The sequence below is a fragment of the Cupressus sempervirens genome, chromosome 1 (genome assembly GCF_028749045.1).
Source record: "Cupressus sempervirens isolate cs-2001-9-10 chromosome 1, ASM2874904v1, whole genome shotgun sequence".
Taxonomy (NCBI): Eukaryota; Viridiplantae; Streptophyta; class Pinopsida; order Cupressales; family Cupressaceae; genus Cupressus; species Cupressus sempervirens.
Genome location: NC_143118.1, coordinates 866,378,828 through 866,394,257, shown reverse-complemented (window position 1 = coordinate 866,394,257; position 15,430 = coordinate 866,378,828). Strand labels below are relative to the sequence as shown.

At 31.7% G+C, this 15,430-nt stretch overlaps 1 protein-coding gene across 1 annotated transcript; it reads right to left on the bottom strand.

Moving 5' to 3' along the window:
* Positions 1-14,831: 14,831 nt before the first annotated feature.
* On the bottom strand, positions 14,832-15,158 carry LOC149580582 (14 kDa proline-rich protein DC2.15-like). Its single transcript, XM_089805039.1, has one exon. It carries the CDS (start codon positions 15,156-15,158, stop codon positions 14,832-14,834), a length of 327 nt encoding a protein of 108 aa, XP_089661165.1.
* Between the last annotated feature and the right edge of the window lie 272 nt (positions 15,159-15,430).

Below are 15,430 nucleotides of genomic sequence, written 5' to 3'. Positions count from 1 at the left end.
ATCAATATTACTTCACAAAAAGTTCGTGTGATGTCCCCATTTTAGCATATAATTCAGATAGGTATACTAATAATTAAAATAATGATATTATATTATAATATCATATATATAACATATTATAATAATAATCTAATATAATAAATAATAATATTATGATTAAGATATATCTTAATATAAAAATGCTATATTATTAAATATATTAAAATATAATAATATATACTTGACATATTAAAATAATGTTCTTTATGATATTATTATAACTAACCTTATTAATTAATATAATTATATTATTATTAATATAATATAATAGTTGATATATTATTAAAATAATAATATATGGTATAATTATTAAGTAACATAATAAAGTTTATTAATATAAATAATATATGTTATGTTATGCTTATTAATATAATATAATATATTTTATGAAATAAGTAAAACTTATTAGTATGAATATATGATTTAATATACTTAATATCTAACATAAGGTATTAATATAATTAATATTAATGAAAGGACATGACTATTTGAAATATACATATAAATATAGAATATCGAATGCTGGAAGGGATATCATACAGAATACTATCAAACATAGACAAATAAGAAAGAAAAATCAATAAATGTCCTAAATGGGACATTACAGTTCTCATATCACCTATCACAATACAATTGTACACTTCTTTTTGCAAGATGTCCTTTGCATAAATACCATGCCTTTTCACACATTGCTACTAGGTCAGCTAAGACCATAATATACTTTCCAACTTAGATTAAAGATCTAGGATGTCATCCCTAATTGGTCAAGTAATTAATTTGTAAACAAAATAATTCCTTTACCTTTAATTCTGCTATTTTGTTTCACTTGTTAAATGTGAATATCACTTTTATGTACTATCCATACTAATGTATGAGGTTATACACATCATCATCAACATGTATACTATCTCCATCTAACTTTTCTAACCATAATATGATGTCAGAAACATTTTACATATTAAACAATACACTATTGTAAACCAATTTTATACTTAAACAATCTTCTAGGTACCAAAAGTTAATTATCTTTATTTTTGAGGTTTTCTACAGGCATGTACATCATCTGTTTCCATAAATGAAAACAATTACATATCTTCAGTACCTAATTTTCAACAATCTCCCCCTTTTGCATTGATGGCAACAAAATAGAGAAAATTGGCTAAGTATCAAAAACTTGTCAAAATATTGCATAATCAATGCATTAATCATCTTTTACAATTGATTACAACTTACACATGCTCCCCCTTTCGATATGATTTCATATGTTATCTTACTTACAATTTTCTTATGCATCTTCTCCCCCTTTGACATCAATCACAAATGGCAAAATGTCAAAAACTATCAAAATTGTTCATCTGTTGTCAAAAACTTTTTTCATCTACCTTAAGCTGATAACATCTTCATGCAATCATCAAAACTTTCCTTGAGACTATTTAAACCTTTTACCCAAGTTTCCATGGCTATTTTAGTAGAAGTGATAATTTCACATAGGGCATATGATGCAATCTCAACTGCATTGAGATCAGAGTATATGAAATTTGAATAGGTGTCCTTGGTTTTGACACATTCCTCCAACTATCTCTCAATAGATGATATCTTCATAGCAATAGACTCTCTAAATTTTGATAATCTCTTCAAAATTTGTTCTTTCTCAAGTTCTAGTTTCTTGATATCATTGTGAACACTAGCCACTTATCCTTCAAAGTCATCAACTTTGTTGGAAGGTTGTTGTATCTAGCTTGTTAGAGCTTCTAGCCAACTCAGCTTTCCTTCAATCTTGCTGTCAAAATCCTTGGTCAATTTATGAAATAAAGTACACTTAATGTACAATACCTTTCCATCTTGTTGACATCTCCAAAGTTCCTTGATACAAGTATCAAGACTTAGAAAAATAATTCTTGATATTTTGACAAATGGTGCTAAATAGATTAGCATCATGAGAAATTTGGGCCTTGGACTCTGCAACATTCAACAAATTTGTAAATTTCTCATAAAAGGACTTTAATAATGCTTTTTCTCTCTGTTTAAGATCTACCTCTATATGCTTGACTGCCAGAGTACTGTGTAATCTGTTAGTTACATCCATTAAGGTTCTTTATAAGCTCTTTACCTTTCTATTCTTCTCGATTAGTTTTGTTAGAAATGAGATCAAGTCAGTTTGATCATCATCATCACTTGTTAGGCTAGCAAGAAAAAATGGAGTAGATGAACTAGATGGTTTAGTTTCATCTTCCTATTGGTTCTTCTCTATTGCCTCCTTAGCTATTTTCTCTTCTTTCTCTTTTTCCTCCTTTTCTTTTCTTTCCTTCACTTTCTTTTATTCTTCCTCTACTCTTTTTTCCTTTCGTCCTTTTCATTTCTTCTTCACGAAACTTCTACTTGGATTCTTTGATCTTTCTCTTTTCTGCCTCTAATTTCCTTTTTTCTTCCTCAATATGTTTCAACTAATCTTGAATAACCTCAGCCTGAGATTCAGGGTAATTGAAACTTTCAAAATGGTTAGTGTCATCAATGTTGATAGTAACAATGGTCTGGTCAATCTACATAGTGTCACCACTCACTGACACTTCTAAAGTCTTAGGTGTTGATGAAGGTGTTTCCTCAACTCTATCATCATCTAACTAATAGCTATAGCTATTTCATTCCTTATTGTATTCTTCTCACCCATTATAAATAGAAATGGTCTCACCTTGTTCCTCAAGTAAGGTGCTAGCTTGCTCAACAATTTCTTGACTTCTTCCTCATCATCTATTTTACATATACTTCTTAACATGGACTTCCAAAGTTCCATATCCTCTTCCAAAGTTGGTGATTTATTCTCTATAAGACTTTCATAAACTTTCTAATTTATTGTACCTTCATTATTCTAAAGTTTTAGATCATTAGCAATCATATATCTCACAGTAGAGATATCAATTTGATCTTTCTCAATATCATTATATAAATCATAGAATTTGTTTGTATAAACAAAGTTCCCTTCATTTGCAATGGCTGAGTTGATCTTCTCAATATTCAGCCTCCACAATTGCCTTTCTCTTCCTTCTGGCTGTTTAGAAAAGGTAACTTTCTCTACCTGTTTAACTTCTTCTTCTTCTTCTTCACTGGATTCCATTAAATTTTCAACAATGACTTCTATCTTTTACCTAGTCCACTAGCCTATTTCTTTACTCTTTTAGCCTTGGTAGTCATAGCTTCTACTAATCTTTCATATTTTCTGTTTGGCTCACATGGTTGTTTATTTGATACTACGACATATTGAATGCTCTATTCTGAATGTGTTTCTGCAATACATACACTAGATGATTGCCCAACTAATAATGGTTGTACACACATTATTCCTTGTCTTATTGTCTGTCTAAATGCCTATGACACACTTTTTGTCATACCAGACTCAATTAGATCTTTCTTCATTATTGTCTCAATCTTTTTGCGAGATGCTTTCTCTAAGGATGCTTGATAGGCTGACTGGGTAATCTCTTCATATGTCCCAAATCTATACTCAACTTGGTCCTTTATGGAGTTCAACAATAGATCAATATATCCAATTGCCACATCATCACTTAACTCATAACCTAAGGGATCAAGGAATGTTTCACGAGGGTCTACTACTTGAATATGAGTTAAATTTGTATCAACCATAACTCATATATCATTTTTTAATCTTCTACAATTGTAGATGCAATTCTTAATCTTTGTTTCATCCTATTCTAAAATTTTTTCATGATCAAATTTTTGTTGTCTAGGATTTTGTCTACTGGATGTCTTCTACATACATCTATAATCTTTTCCATGGTACATCTCTCACTACTCATAATCTCTACAATTGATAATTATGGAAATCTCTAAAGTACGTGAAAGAATATATGATTGATAAATGACTAGAATCTAAACACACCATTCTTGGTCCTCTTGATTTTCTCTAAGTTTTCAAGGAGGTGTACTCTTAGAAGTTCACTTAGATTAACTTGTTCTTTCTCAACACAAATCTTATAAGTTGCATAGATAAATCCTACTGATAATTCATCAATCTTAGAACTTGCACAAATAGAATGGGCAATGATTTTTCTTAGGAATCTTACATCATTTTATTTAATGGTGTTGATCGCCATGGCCTTCCCATTATAAACTACCTTAGTGTAGCTCTCAACCTTTTTCTTAACTAGTTTCTCACCTATAGATACAATACCTTGTTTTCTAAGACCAATTACCTCATGAATAAGGTTGGATGAAATGTCAACTACATTATCTTCCATCAATAATTTTCCACCATGAATTCTACTTAGTATGATCTGTGTCCATTCCTTAGTATCAAGTTCATAGTAGAAATGATATTTGACTAAGTCTAAGTCTTTTGAAAATATTTAAATCTGGGCTTTACTAAAATATCATGGCTAAAGACAATTTCCATATCTTTGTTCATATGCTCACTCTCAATAGTTTCAAACTTGCTATTAAGATAACTTCCTACATCCTCCAAATAGACTATGTTGTTCAGAGTAATAGATAATGATGAATTAGGGTTTCCTTCTACAAGTTTCAAAGAAACAACCTTTAGTTTCAATCTCTCCTCATTCTCAACATTATGAACAACTGACGTATCCATGATTTTATCAAATATAAACTTAATCAAAGAAATTATGCAAAGAAACAACAAAATACCTCTTTCTGAAATAGGCTTTAGTTTGAAATCACCTTCTCAAGTCACTTTTGAGTGCTCTACGCTTCTGATGTGATTACAATGAAGTGGTAATCAATTCATAGCTTCCTTGCATCATGATAATTCTCCAAGTAACATTGCTCCACAAAATTCTCTGTAAAAACATAGCTTTTCATCTTCTGCAATGGAATTAACTTTCTTTGTTACAACAATAACTCTTAATTCCTTCATAACAAGTTATGATAAGCTCCAAATTGCAAGCGATATTTGCTACATTCTAAACTTATCTCGATACACATTTTCCCAACTTCACTACCTATAGTTTGATCTATAAATGAAGTTTCAAATTCTCATGCTATGAACGAGCTTAATTCAACTTGGTTGAATCAAACTCGATTACTAACTTCAAATTTCTTGTCGCTACATCATCTAACTTTTCTTCAAAAATATTAAATCCCTTCACAAATGCCTCATTATGTTCTTCTCAAAGTTCACTGACTATATTTATTTTATCTTTATTATCTTTGCTAGTTCCTAGGTTCCTTTCATTGTTCCTTTTGTCATTTATGACATTTCTTCCATCGTTCCTTCTATTTCCAAAGTTTCTTCCATTTTTGCTTCTATCTCTGAAGTTTCTATTCATTCTACAATACTTTTTTGTATGTCTAAAGTTGTTGCATAACTGACATACTAGGGTTTTGCTTTTGGGATCCTATTGATCAATAGGTACATGACAATTCTAGGCTATGTGTCCAAAGTTGTTATGATTATAACACACGATTTTCCTTCTTTCTTCATAAAGTCTTCCTTTTCTCAATGTCCTCTCATTAGATCTTCTTCTATCTTTAGGGTTAGCATTTCTAGATATTCTACTATTCCTTCTATCATTATCATATTTAGGTTTCTTACAATCAATTGATTCATGACTCATACCATGACAATTATGATAATAAAAATCTATACCATGGTTAAATGACTTATTTGTACAATTTCTTTTCATATGACCTATTTCATTACATGAACAACACTTACTTCTAAATTCATACCTAGTTTCCTTAGGAGATTCAACTTGCTTTACTTCATCCAATATCTTAGCTTCCTTGTCTTGTCCAACTTCTTTAGGTTTATCAGAAGATTGACAGGATCCAATCTTATCATCATATTTATCTTTTCCCTTCTGATTTGATTTAAATTTAGGTTTCTTTGCAGACATGTTAAATAGATAACCAAGACTAGTCTTATCATAAGTAGGTCTTTTTATTGACATTGAATCATCAAGCTTTTCTTTACTAGAATAAAGTTGTTCAAGCTATACTTTGCTTTGAGTCAGTTCACCTTTCACAATAGTGTTGTACTTTTGAAGTTCTTCATTATCTATATTTAATGCTTCAAGCTTAGATGTCATCTTTTCTAGATCAGCTCTAAGCTCTAAATTTTTAGTGTTCAAATCATATTCAAATTTTCTAGGATCATTCTTCAAACTCAGCTTTAGATCGGTAATCTTTAATGCATGCTTCAAGATCTTATACTCTACCTTCAATTTTGAAAAATCATCATCATTAATATATTTAGTTGATTTAGGCTTGGATTTGAGATGTTCAATCTTGTCCTTCAATTGTCCAATGTATACTCTGGAGTCTTCATATCTATCTTTTAGCTTATCTCTTTCTTTAGTAAGGAGATCAATTTGATCAAGTTCCTTTTCAAGATTCTTCATCAACTATTCCATATCCATAGGGATCTTACTCAAGTTGTTAAGCCTCTTCTAAGTAACTATGCTTTTATACCAATCATTGGAAGTAGGAATTACTGGGGGGGAATCAGTAATTTACAAACTTTAGTCACCAGCTAGATATTATTTATTACGTTGAACCATACATAAGAAAGTAAACAAGTAATGTTGAACAGTAATAGTAACCATGCACAAAGATAACTCATAACACCATATTTTGTTAACTAGGGAAACCCTAGCCAAGGGAAAACCTTAGTTGGGATGATATCCACTAAATAATATACTGATATATATGTTCCTTGTTAGAGGATGGACCCTTTTAGAATTCAATGAGAAAATTTAGTATAGAGAGTCCCTATTAGGAGACTTTGAATGCATGTTAGGATATTCAAACCCTGTTAGGAGTTGTAGTATAGTAGATGCAAGAAGAGCTCACTACCCAAACAAGTAATTAGTCTTCTAGTATATCAGTGTTGTAACTTCTTTCTTGACTGATCTTTAACCTTAGCTCAATCTTGGATCATGAAATCAGGTTCGCAACACTTCACATCTATCACTTCACAAAAAGTTTGCATATCACTTATCACAATACAATTGTACACATTTATTACTTTGAACCATACATAAAAAATTAAGCAAGTAATGTTGAATAGTAATAGTAACCATGCACAAAGATAACTCATAACACCATATTTTGTTAACCAAGGAAACCCTAGCCAAGGGAAAACCCCAGTTGGGATGATATCCACTAAATAATATACTGATATATGTGTTCCTTGTTAGAGGATGGACCCTTTTAGAAGTCAATGAGAAAATTTAGTATAGAGAGTCCCTATTAGGAGACTTTGAATGCATGTTAGGAGATTCGAACCCTATTAGGAGTTGTAGTATAGTAGATGCAAGAAGAGCCCACTACCCAAACATGCACTTCTAATTACAAGAAGAGCTCACTACCTAAACAAGTAATTATTCTTCTATTATATTGGTGTTGTAATTTCTTTCTTGACTGATCTTTAACCTCAGCTCAATCTTGGATCATGAAATCAGGTTCTCAACACTTCACATATATCACTTTACAAAAAGTTTGCATATCACTTATCACAATACAATTGCACACATTTTTTTGCAAGATGTCCTTTGCATAAATACCATGCCTTTTCACAAATTGTTGCTAGGTCAGCTAAGACCATAATATACTTTTCCAACATACAGTAAACATCTAGGATGTCAGCCCTAATTGGTCAAGTAATTATTTTGTAAACAAAATAATTGATTTACCTTTAATTTTGTTATTCTATTTAAGTGGTAAAAGGTGAATATCTATTTTCCATACTATCCATACTGATGTCTATGGTTATACACATCATCATCAACATGTATATTATCTCCATCTAACTTTTCTAATCATAAAATGACATTAGAAACATTTTACATATTAAACAATACATTGTTGTAAACTAGTTTCATAATTAGACAATTTTCTAGGTACCAAAAGCTAAATATCTTTATTTCCAAGGTTTTCTATGTGTTGCCATAAATGAGAATAATTGCATATCTTCATTAGCCAATTTTCAACAATTATAAGCTAAAAGAAACCACCAACTTGACTATGGAGAAAGTGAAGACATATTGGAAAAATATGATAGAGATGGCCTAGCCTTTAAGATTCTAGACCTAGACTCAAAACATATCAGAAATTTGAGTGACTTCATCTAAAACACACAACTCGCTTTTTCTAATAGATTAGAAAACAAAAGTGGGGTAACATATATCCATTAAATTATTAAAACATATAAGATAGGTCCTAGTACACAACATCAGTAAAATATCACCATAATGCAAACATTAAAGGTACAATGCAAATATAAGTCTCTGTCTAGCAAATCAAAAGTGTGTCAAAATATTAAGTCATAAGGTATCCAAATGTGACTAAATCATCTATGCTATTATGGTTCGGGGTGAGGGCTCACATTGTAGCTCATTATTGAAGAGCTAAAGGATAGAATAAAATTAGTTGGAAAGTTCACCCAATAATCAATGACATCAACCCCTTCATATTGAGATTTCAAGAAGTGGTCATCCAACATACTTAAAATGAAGGAAATAAAGTGGCTGATACACTTGTAGTGATTGGTCATGAGATGGTTGACGCATGGAATTGATTTAATATTGATAGCTTGCCAGCTAATATTGATGCCTTACTTTTGAAAGAAATAAATTAATGTTTATGGGGCTAAGCATTAAATATAGTTTTTACATCACCTTTGTAGTAATCATCACTGTGGGTGGCTTTTTAAAATATGGCATGAGCTGAATTAATTTTCATAATAGTAGAAAGCCTATGATGGGCCTAAATAATGAAAATCAATTTTTAAAAGGTTTTAACATAGAAAAAGTTTGTCACCTTAGGTAAGATTTGATAGGATCATGTCAGAGACAATAGAAAGGGGTTTTTTTAATCTTAATAAGATGGTCACCACTAGAAAGAGAATATGTAGTTGGCATCAAAGGGTGTGTACTTGAAGTCATTTTGGTGGTTTGAGCCCATGGTTCACAATTTTTACTTGAGCAATTTGTTGGTCTCATATTGGTTTTGACAATTGAGTGTTAACACACTTAAGAAATTTTCTTAGTTGATGCTAAGTATAATATAGATGTTGAGTTATAGTATGTGCCAAGTGATAAATTCAACAAGTGTCGAGTCATTAAGGTGCCAAGTAAGTTTCAGCTACTAAGTGACTAATAGATGCTGAGCTAGCATATGTGTGGAGTAAGCTATAGGTCTAGAGCAAGACAAAATTTATGTACATGTCGAGCATCAGTAATCAATAAGTGTCGAGTAACATAGAATCAACATAAGAGTTTGTGCCCTCACAAACTAAGATGTAAACCATTTTTTAGCCGACATATGATGAATCTCAAAGGATTAAAAGATAAGATCAAATCTATTTCATTCCCTTTGCAATCAACATGCAACAAATTTGAAAAATGGAAAGATTTGAGTGGGAAAGATGGATGAACCTCAATTGTAGATTCATACCTAACCCTAAGTTGTGAAACCTTTTTAAGGAGGTTGAAACCCCATAATCAGTAATGTGTGAGAGTGTATGAGAGAGTATGTGAGAAGAGAATGCATTCAAAGAGTGAATAATAGCGAAGTTTGAAGGTAGTGAAAGGGGTGAAAAGACTTAGAAAAAGGAAAGCATTGCATAATCAATTAACATTAGAACAGAGCATCAGTACTTCATAATAGAATCACATTAGATCAAAGAGGATCAGGTTAGAATGGATTAAACATCAATCTAAAATTAGCAATTGAAGATTGTAAATTGTTAGGTCAACACATTCTTCTATACTTTCTAGCCATTGTACTGGGAGAATGAAAATTCTATGAAGAAAGGTTGGTTTAATAGCCATTTTGTAAATCCTTTAACAGGGTGACATTCCAAATAAGTGTTTGTAAATCCTTTAGATAGGTGCTCCATTAACAAGGTGTTGAAGCCTTTAATAAGGCAGACCTCTCATAGGGCAGACCATCTCTAATGGTCAAACTTTGTAACCTTGACAAGTTTCATATTACTACAATGATAAGTTGTGGGTGTCATCCCCACCCTAGTTTTACCTTCTCATTTTGGAGGGTTTCTAGGTGATCAAATATTGTGTTGTTTATTTCATGCATGCTTTTACTTTCATGTTAAATAGAAATGTTATATGCATGTATTGATTTCAATTAAAAGTTTTATAGCTTAAATCTTGGTACTTTTGATTCACCCCCCCATCAAAAGTATTCTTCCCACTTGTGAATTCCAACACAATTATCATTTGTTCATTTGACCTTCGAGCTATTTTATTCACAAGTTCTACAAGTTATATTATATCATTTTTAGATTGGTTTGTGGAGAAGGTGTGGTTATGCTAGGTTCTTCTGAGGATTTGGGAGAAGATAAAGTTATGACTAGGAATCATGTGCACATTGAACTAGACACCATTGAAAAATACAATCAAGTTGTGTGGGCCTACCTAAAGGAGGGCAGTCTGCTTCCTTATATGAAATGCATTAAAGGATATGACAAGATTGTGTCTATGTAATTCCTTAATTATTAGAATAACATAAGGGTGATTGTAAATGTGATCTCATTTGAAATCAACGAAGAGCTGATCATGAAGGTGGGTGTTCTTTCCTTGGAAGTTCAAAAGTGGAGAAAACAAACTAGGGTTTTGGATGAAGCCAACCTCAACTAGTTCTTCTACCTTGACGATAGCTCGTATTATTTTTATAAATTTGTTCAATTCTCCCCTTGGGATTTGTGACAAGGGATTAATCACCTCCTCTATGCTATAAGTTGAGTGGCTGTATCAGGTATTGATAGATCATTCTTTTGGTGTAGTGACAACTCCACTCTAACAAGTGGTATCAAAGCTCGATCATAGGTCAGAATCCTTAGACCCTTGGGTAACATTGAGGGGGAGATTGTTAGAAATTTTTTCAGCACTCCCCTCGAGATTTTTGAAAAGGGATTAACCGCCTCCTATGTACTATAACTTGAGTGGTTGTATCAAACATTGATAGATAAGTCTTTTGGTGTAACGACAACCCCTCTAATAATTGTGACCATGGTGGTTTCATGAGAATGGCCCTATCAAATCCCAGGAAAGAGATATGTTACAAAATTATGCACTATATCACTCTGGAGTGTAGGTTTCATATTTTTTTATTATAATTACCATTTCCCTATCCTAAACCATTTTAGGAATTGCAACCTCATTTTGATCATCCTTAATGTTAGAAAAAAGGTGAAGTTGGGTAAACTTTATAATGTCCTTCATCGGGCTTTTATGTTCAAACTGTACAACTTCAACAAAGCCCTTTCCCTTCCCAACCTATTAATATTTAGGTTGTGTTTCCAAACCCAACTATCTCCACCTTAACCCCTCAAGTCTTAATTGAGATTGTGTCTATTGTAGAAACTAAATTCTCTAATACCTCCCCACCAAAAATTCTCAAACAAATCAAAATGTAGAAGGAAATTTAGATTCTTAACTCTAATGCAAAGGTAGAGTGTTGGAGAAGGAGGTTCCTAGGAATAAGAAAACCATATACAAAATTATCTCAAGGCTAACCAGGACCACCCTATTAGTTTGGATGCCACTAGAAGTGGAAGAAGAAAACCACCTCAGAAAAGGTATAAAAAGAAGGTTGAAAGAAAAAGATATAGTGAGGATGATGATGAAGATACTACTAGTGATGACAAGGGGCAAGGCTTCTCCCCATGGTTACCTACTTAAGCCCTATGTCATCCCATATATCTAATACTTTCAACAATGAAACTCTTCATAAAACCAAGAGGGTGGAAGACAAGGGAGATACCATGACCTCCCCTTCTCATCTACTTAGAATTGATAAGAAAGGTCAAGATATTGACCCCCAACTGACCCCCAGAAGAGAAATCTAGTCCCAAAAAGTGGATCTTATCACTTTAGAGAAGAGCTTTAAGAAATTGGAGCAGCGATGAGAGATTATGGAGTAGAAATTTGATGATGTGACTAGGTTTTTGGTTTGGGTTATGCATTCGGAAGCTTGCACTCTTCACTTGTTGCATGCTAAAAAGGAGGGTCTGACTTCTACAGTGGGGGTGGATACCACTAGTTTCCTTTTATAGGTTCTTAGCTAACAATTGGTTGTAGCTACTACTAGAAACACTAAAGGGAAAGTAGAAAAGCAAAGAGAGATAGCTCTCTTTTTAGTTTAAATTTTTGTTATGTTGTATGTTTCAACACTTGGCCCTTCTAGGATTTGATTATGATTCTTTTCAAGATTTTTTGTTATTACTATTTTTGTACATATTATATGTATCATTTCAGTTAGTACTATTAGATTTTGGGATACTCTATTTTGGGGAATTTTGAAATTAAGAAGGGAGATGGGTCAAATAGTTACTATTCCTATCTATTAGCTATTTTTGTCTATTAGCTATTTTTCAGCAATGTATCTAGCTCAACCCCTATTTTTGGCTACTTTTTAATTTCAAAAACATAATATTCTTAATCCAAAACTCCCACTATGTCATGTACCCTACCATAATTAACGCATGCTTTCACATTGATTGGTAAATCCCTCTCACCCTACCATGTCTTCAGAAAAAAAAAAAAAAAATTAACTACCACGTTAGCAAGAGAATCTGTCACTAAGTTGATTTTTTGCATGGGAAATATCGTATGTGTTGAAAGAATTTATAATATCCTTACCTTTATTTTTAGTATTGTTAATAGACCATAAGGGGATTGAAAGGCCCTTAAGACATCTAAAAATATTCATTGAGCCTTTTTCTACCCACACCTTAGAGATACCCATGTTCTTAGTAAGCATTAGAGTATGAAGAGCCAGCATAGCTTTTGCATTATGTTTGATTGAAGGTCCTTATACTTTAATATGTTTTTTAAGAATACATAATTATTATTAATTTGTTTTAGAACTTACTTTTTTATAGTCTGGTTGTCTATTATAGTTATCATATCATAATTTATATGGTTGCTATAATTGTCATAACCTTGAGCTATTATTCTTTTGCTACATTTTTTTTTTTTTTACTTATGATGTGACATTAATGTACCATTAACATGCTCCTAGTTTCTCATAAACCTTCTTGGATTATCGGTATGAGCTAATGCCCTTAATTTTGTTGCTTATATTTATCGAAAATAAATTGAGCTTAGTTTTTTTAAACATAAATAACTTCACTAAATTACAATGATGTATTTCATAGTTTCATTTTATTATTGGATATTTTATCATATTAAAAAATTAATATTAATAGGCAAGAGCCTACAACACAACGGTAAATTATGAGCCTCTTATCAGAGAGGTCTTGGGTTCAACTCTACACAATATTAATAAATAATAATCAATCACATAATAATAATGAATCGTCGTCACTATTATTGAATTATACACAAAGGTACAAATATATGCAATTGTATTTGTTGAATGTTATAATAAGATTTTAGTTTGTAGTTGTGCTGGTTGAATTCACAAGATTTAGTTTGGTAGTTGTGCTGGTTGAATTCACTTCTTGTGAATTCCTTTAGAATTGTCTTTAGGCATGATGTTGTGGATTTGAGCTTTTTCTCAATTGAAGTAAGCATAACATAACGTATTCAATACTATTTAATAGTTATATTGTTATACAATAATCATAGTGACCAAATAGTATATTATAAGAATTATTATTTACACCCAAAAAAGAATAGAATAATTACCCAATATATAACCCATAATCATCTATATAAAACAACTTGAAAGTGACATTATATTTAATAATTGAAACCAACTTTATATATAATATAAACTTTTCATAACATTTATATAATCATTTGCTAGACATTTACTACTACAAATATTGTCAAGGTGTGAATGTGTTTAAATAACAAAATATTGAAAAAAGATTGAGGGTTTCTTTTATAAGCTAGATCAAGGTGATAACTTATGGAGGAGCATCATCTCGCCCTCATCGGCATCAATCAATATTTTTCTACAAGCTGAGCTCAGATCACAAACGCATTTTTTCCAAATGGAAAATAACAAAAGCATCTGACTATTGATATCAATCAATCTTCAATTTAGACGTTCACTAAAATCAGCTTAAACGGTAAATAAATTTTAAATGGAGAGCACTGAACTGCTCCTGATCTTCCTATCACCTCATGAATTGCGTAAAAATCAAGATTTTCTTCCTTGGAAAAAGTATGTGATAGACAACTAGAAAGAAGTGGACTTAATTGAAAAGACGTAGGTAAACAAACCCAGGTCCCTCCAACATGCGAACAACGTCACTTTAAGCTTCTTCAGAGTACATAAACTTCAAGTACTACTCCTCCAAACGGATGCCCATCAGCCACTTTGTTCGAATATCTGATCTGAAACATAACTATTGTTATAAAGAATATATTATTAGAGTGATCATAACAAAAATGAAAGAGTCTTATTTGATAATCTATTAATAGGTGGATCTTATAAGAAAACTCAGTGCAATTTCAGACGGGACATTTAAACAAATCAAAACTTCGAATATGCTGTTTAAACTAAACAAGATAGGGTAATAATATAGACAGTTACATCGTTGAGCATGCATATATTTCTGTTACAGTCAGATGTAAGTTTTGTTTTGTTTAGATGATTTATCTGAAAATTTCACATTAATAGATAGATTTTATTAGAAAAACTAATACGAATTCAGATAAGCCATCTAACAAATCATAACTAAGATTGTGTTGTTAAACCTATTCAAATTTGAATGAACCCTTTAAACAAATAAAAAGTTACAATGTACCAGTGTTTAAACCAAACATAAACCAACATAAAAACAAGAGAAAGGAAGTTGTAGGAAGATAACATACAAGGTAAGGTCAGCAGTTAAGGCCATTGGGCATGAACATGTCTCCACCACACTTGACAAGGAGCTTAAGAGCAAGAGGCACATCCACATGCAATCCCAAAACTTTAAGATGAATAGCTGTGCAAAGGCAAATAGTTGCATCCACTCCCAGTCCAGTGATAATATCACAACACTCCACAGTGTGTGGATCTCCCACAACAACATGTATTCCAAGAAGAGCCACACAAACATTCAAGCTCAGTGGATTTGCCAGAGGACAGCTTGACTGTGGACTTGGAAAGTTAATATCCCATGCTTTTGTCGGTCTCTGAAAAGAAGCTACAATAACCATGACCATTATCACAACTCTCTTCATTTTCATCTCCATCTTCATCCTTTTCTTGAGAGATGGAAGACATATATATAAATGTTTTAGGCCTTTCAAAACAAAGTGAAGGAAGATGTATTAAAATGTTTTTGGCTTTTCAAAACAAAGGAAAAAACAAATGCAGTTGCAATTGAGAATAAAAAAATTATTAAAGTCTCAAAGGTGCCTTGTATTGAATTTTAAATTTTACTTTCTGTAGTGGAATGAATGTTGCAGCACAATATGAGGAGACTGTCTACAAA

Coding starts and splice junctions, on each gene's coding strand:
- LOC149580582 (XM_089805039.1), bottom strand. CDS start 15,158: ATGGTCATGGTTATTGTAGCTTCTTTTCAGAGACCGACAAAAGCATGG.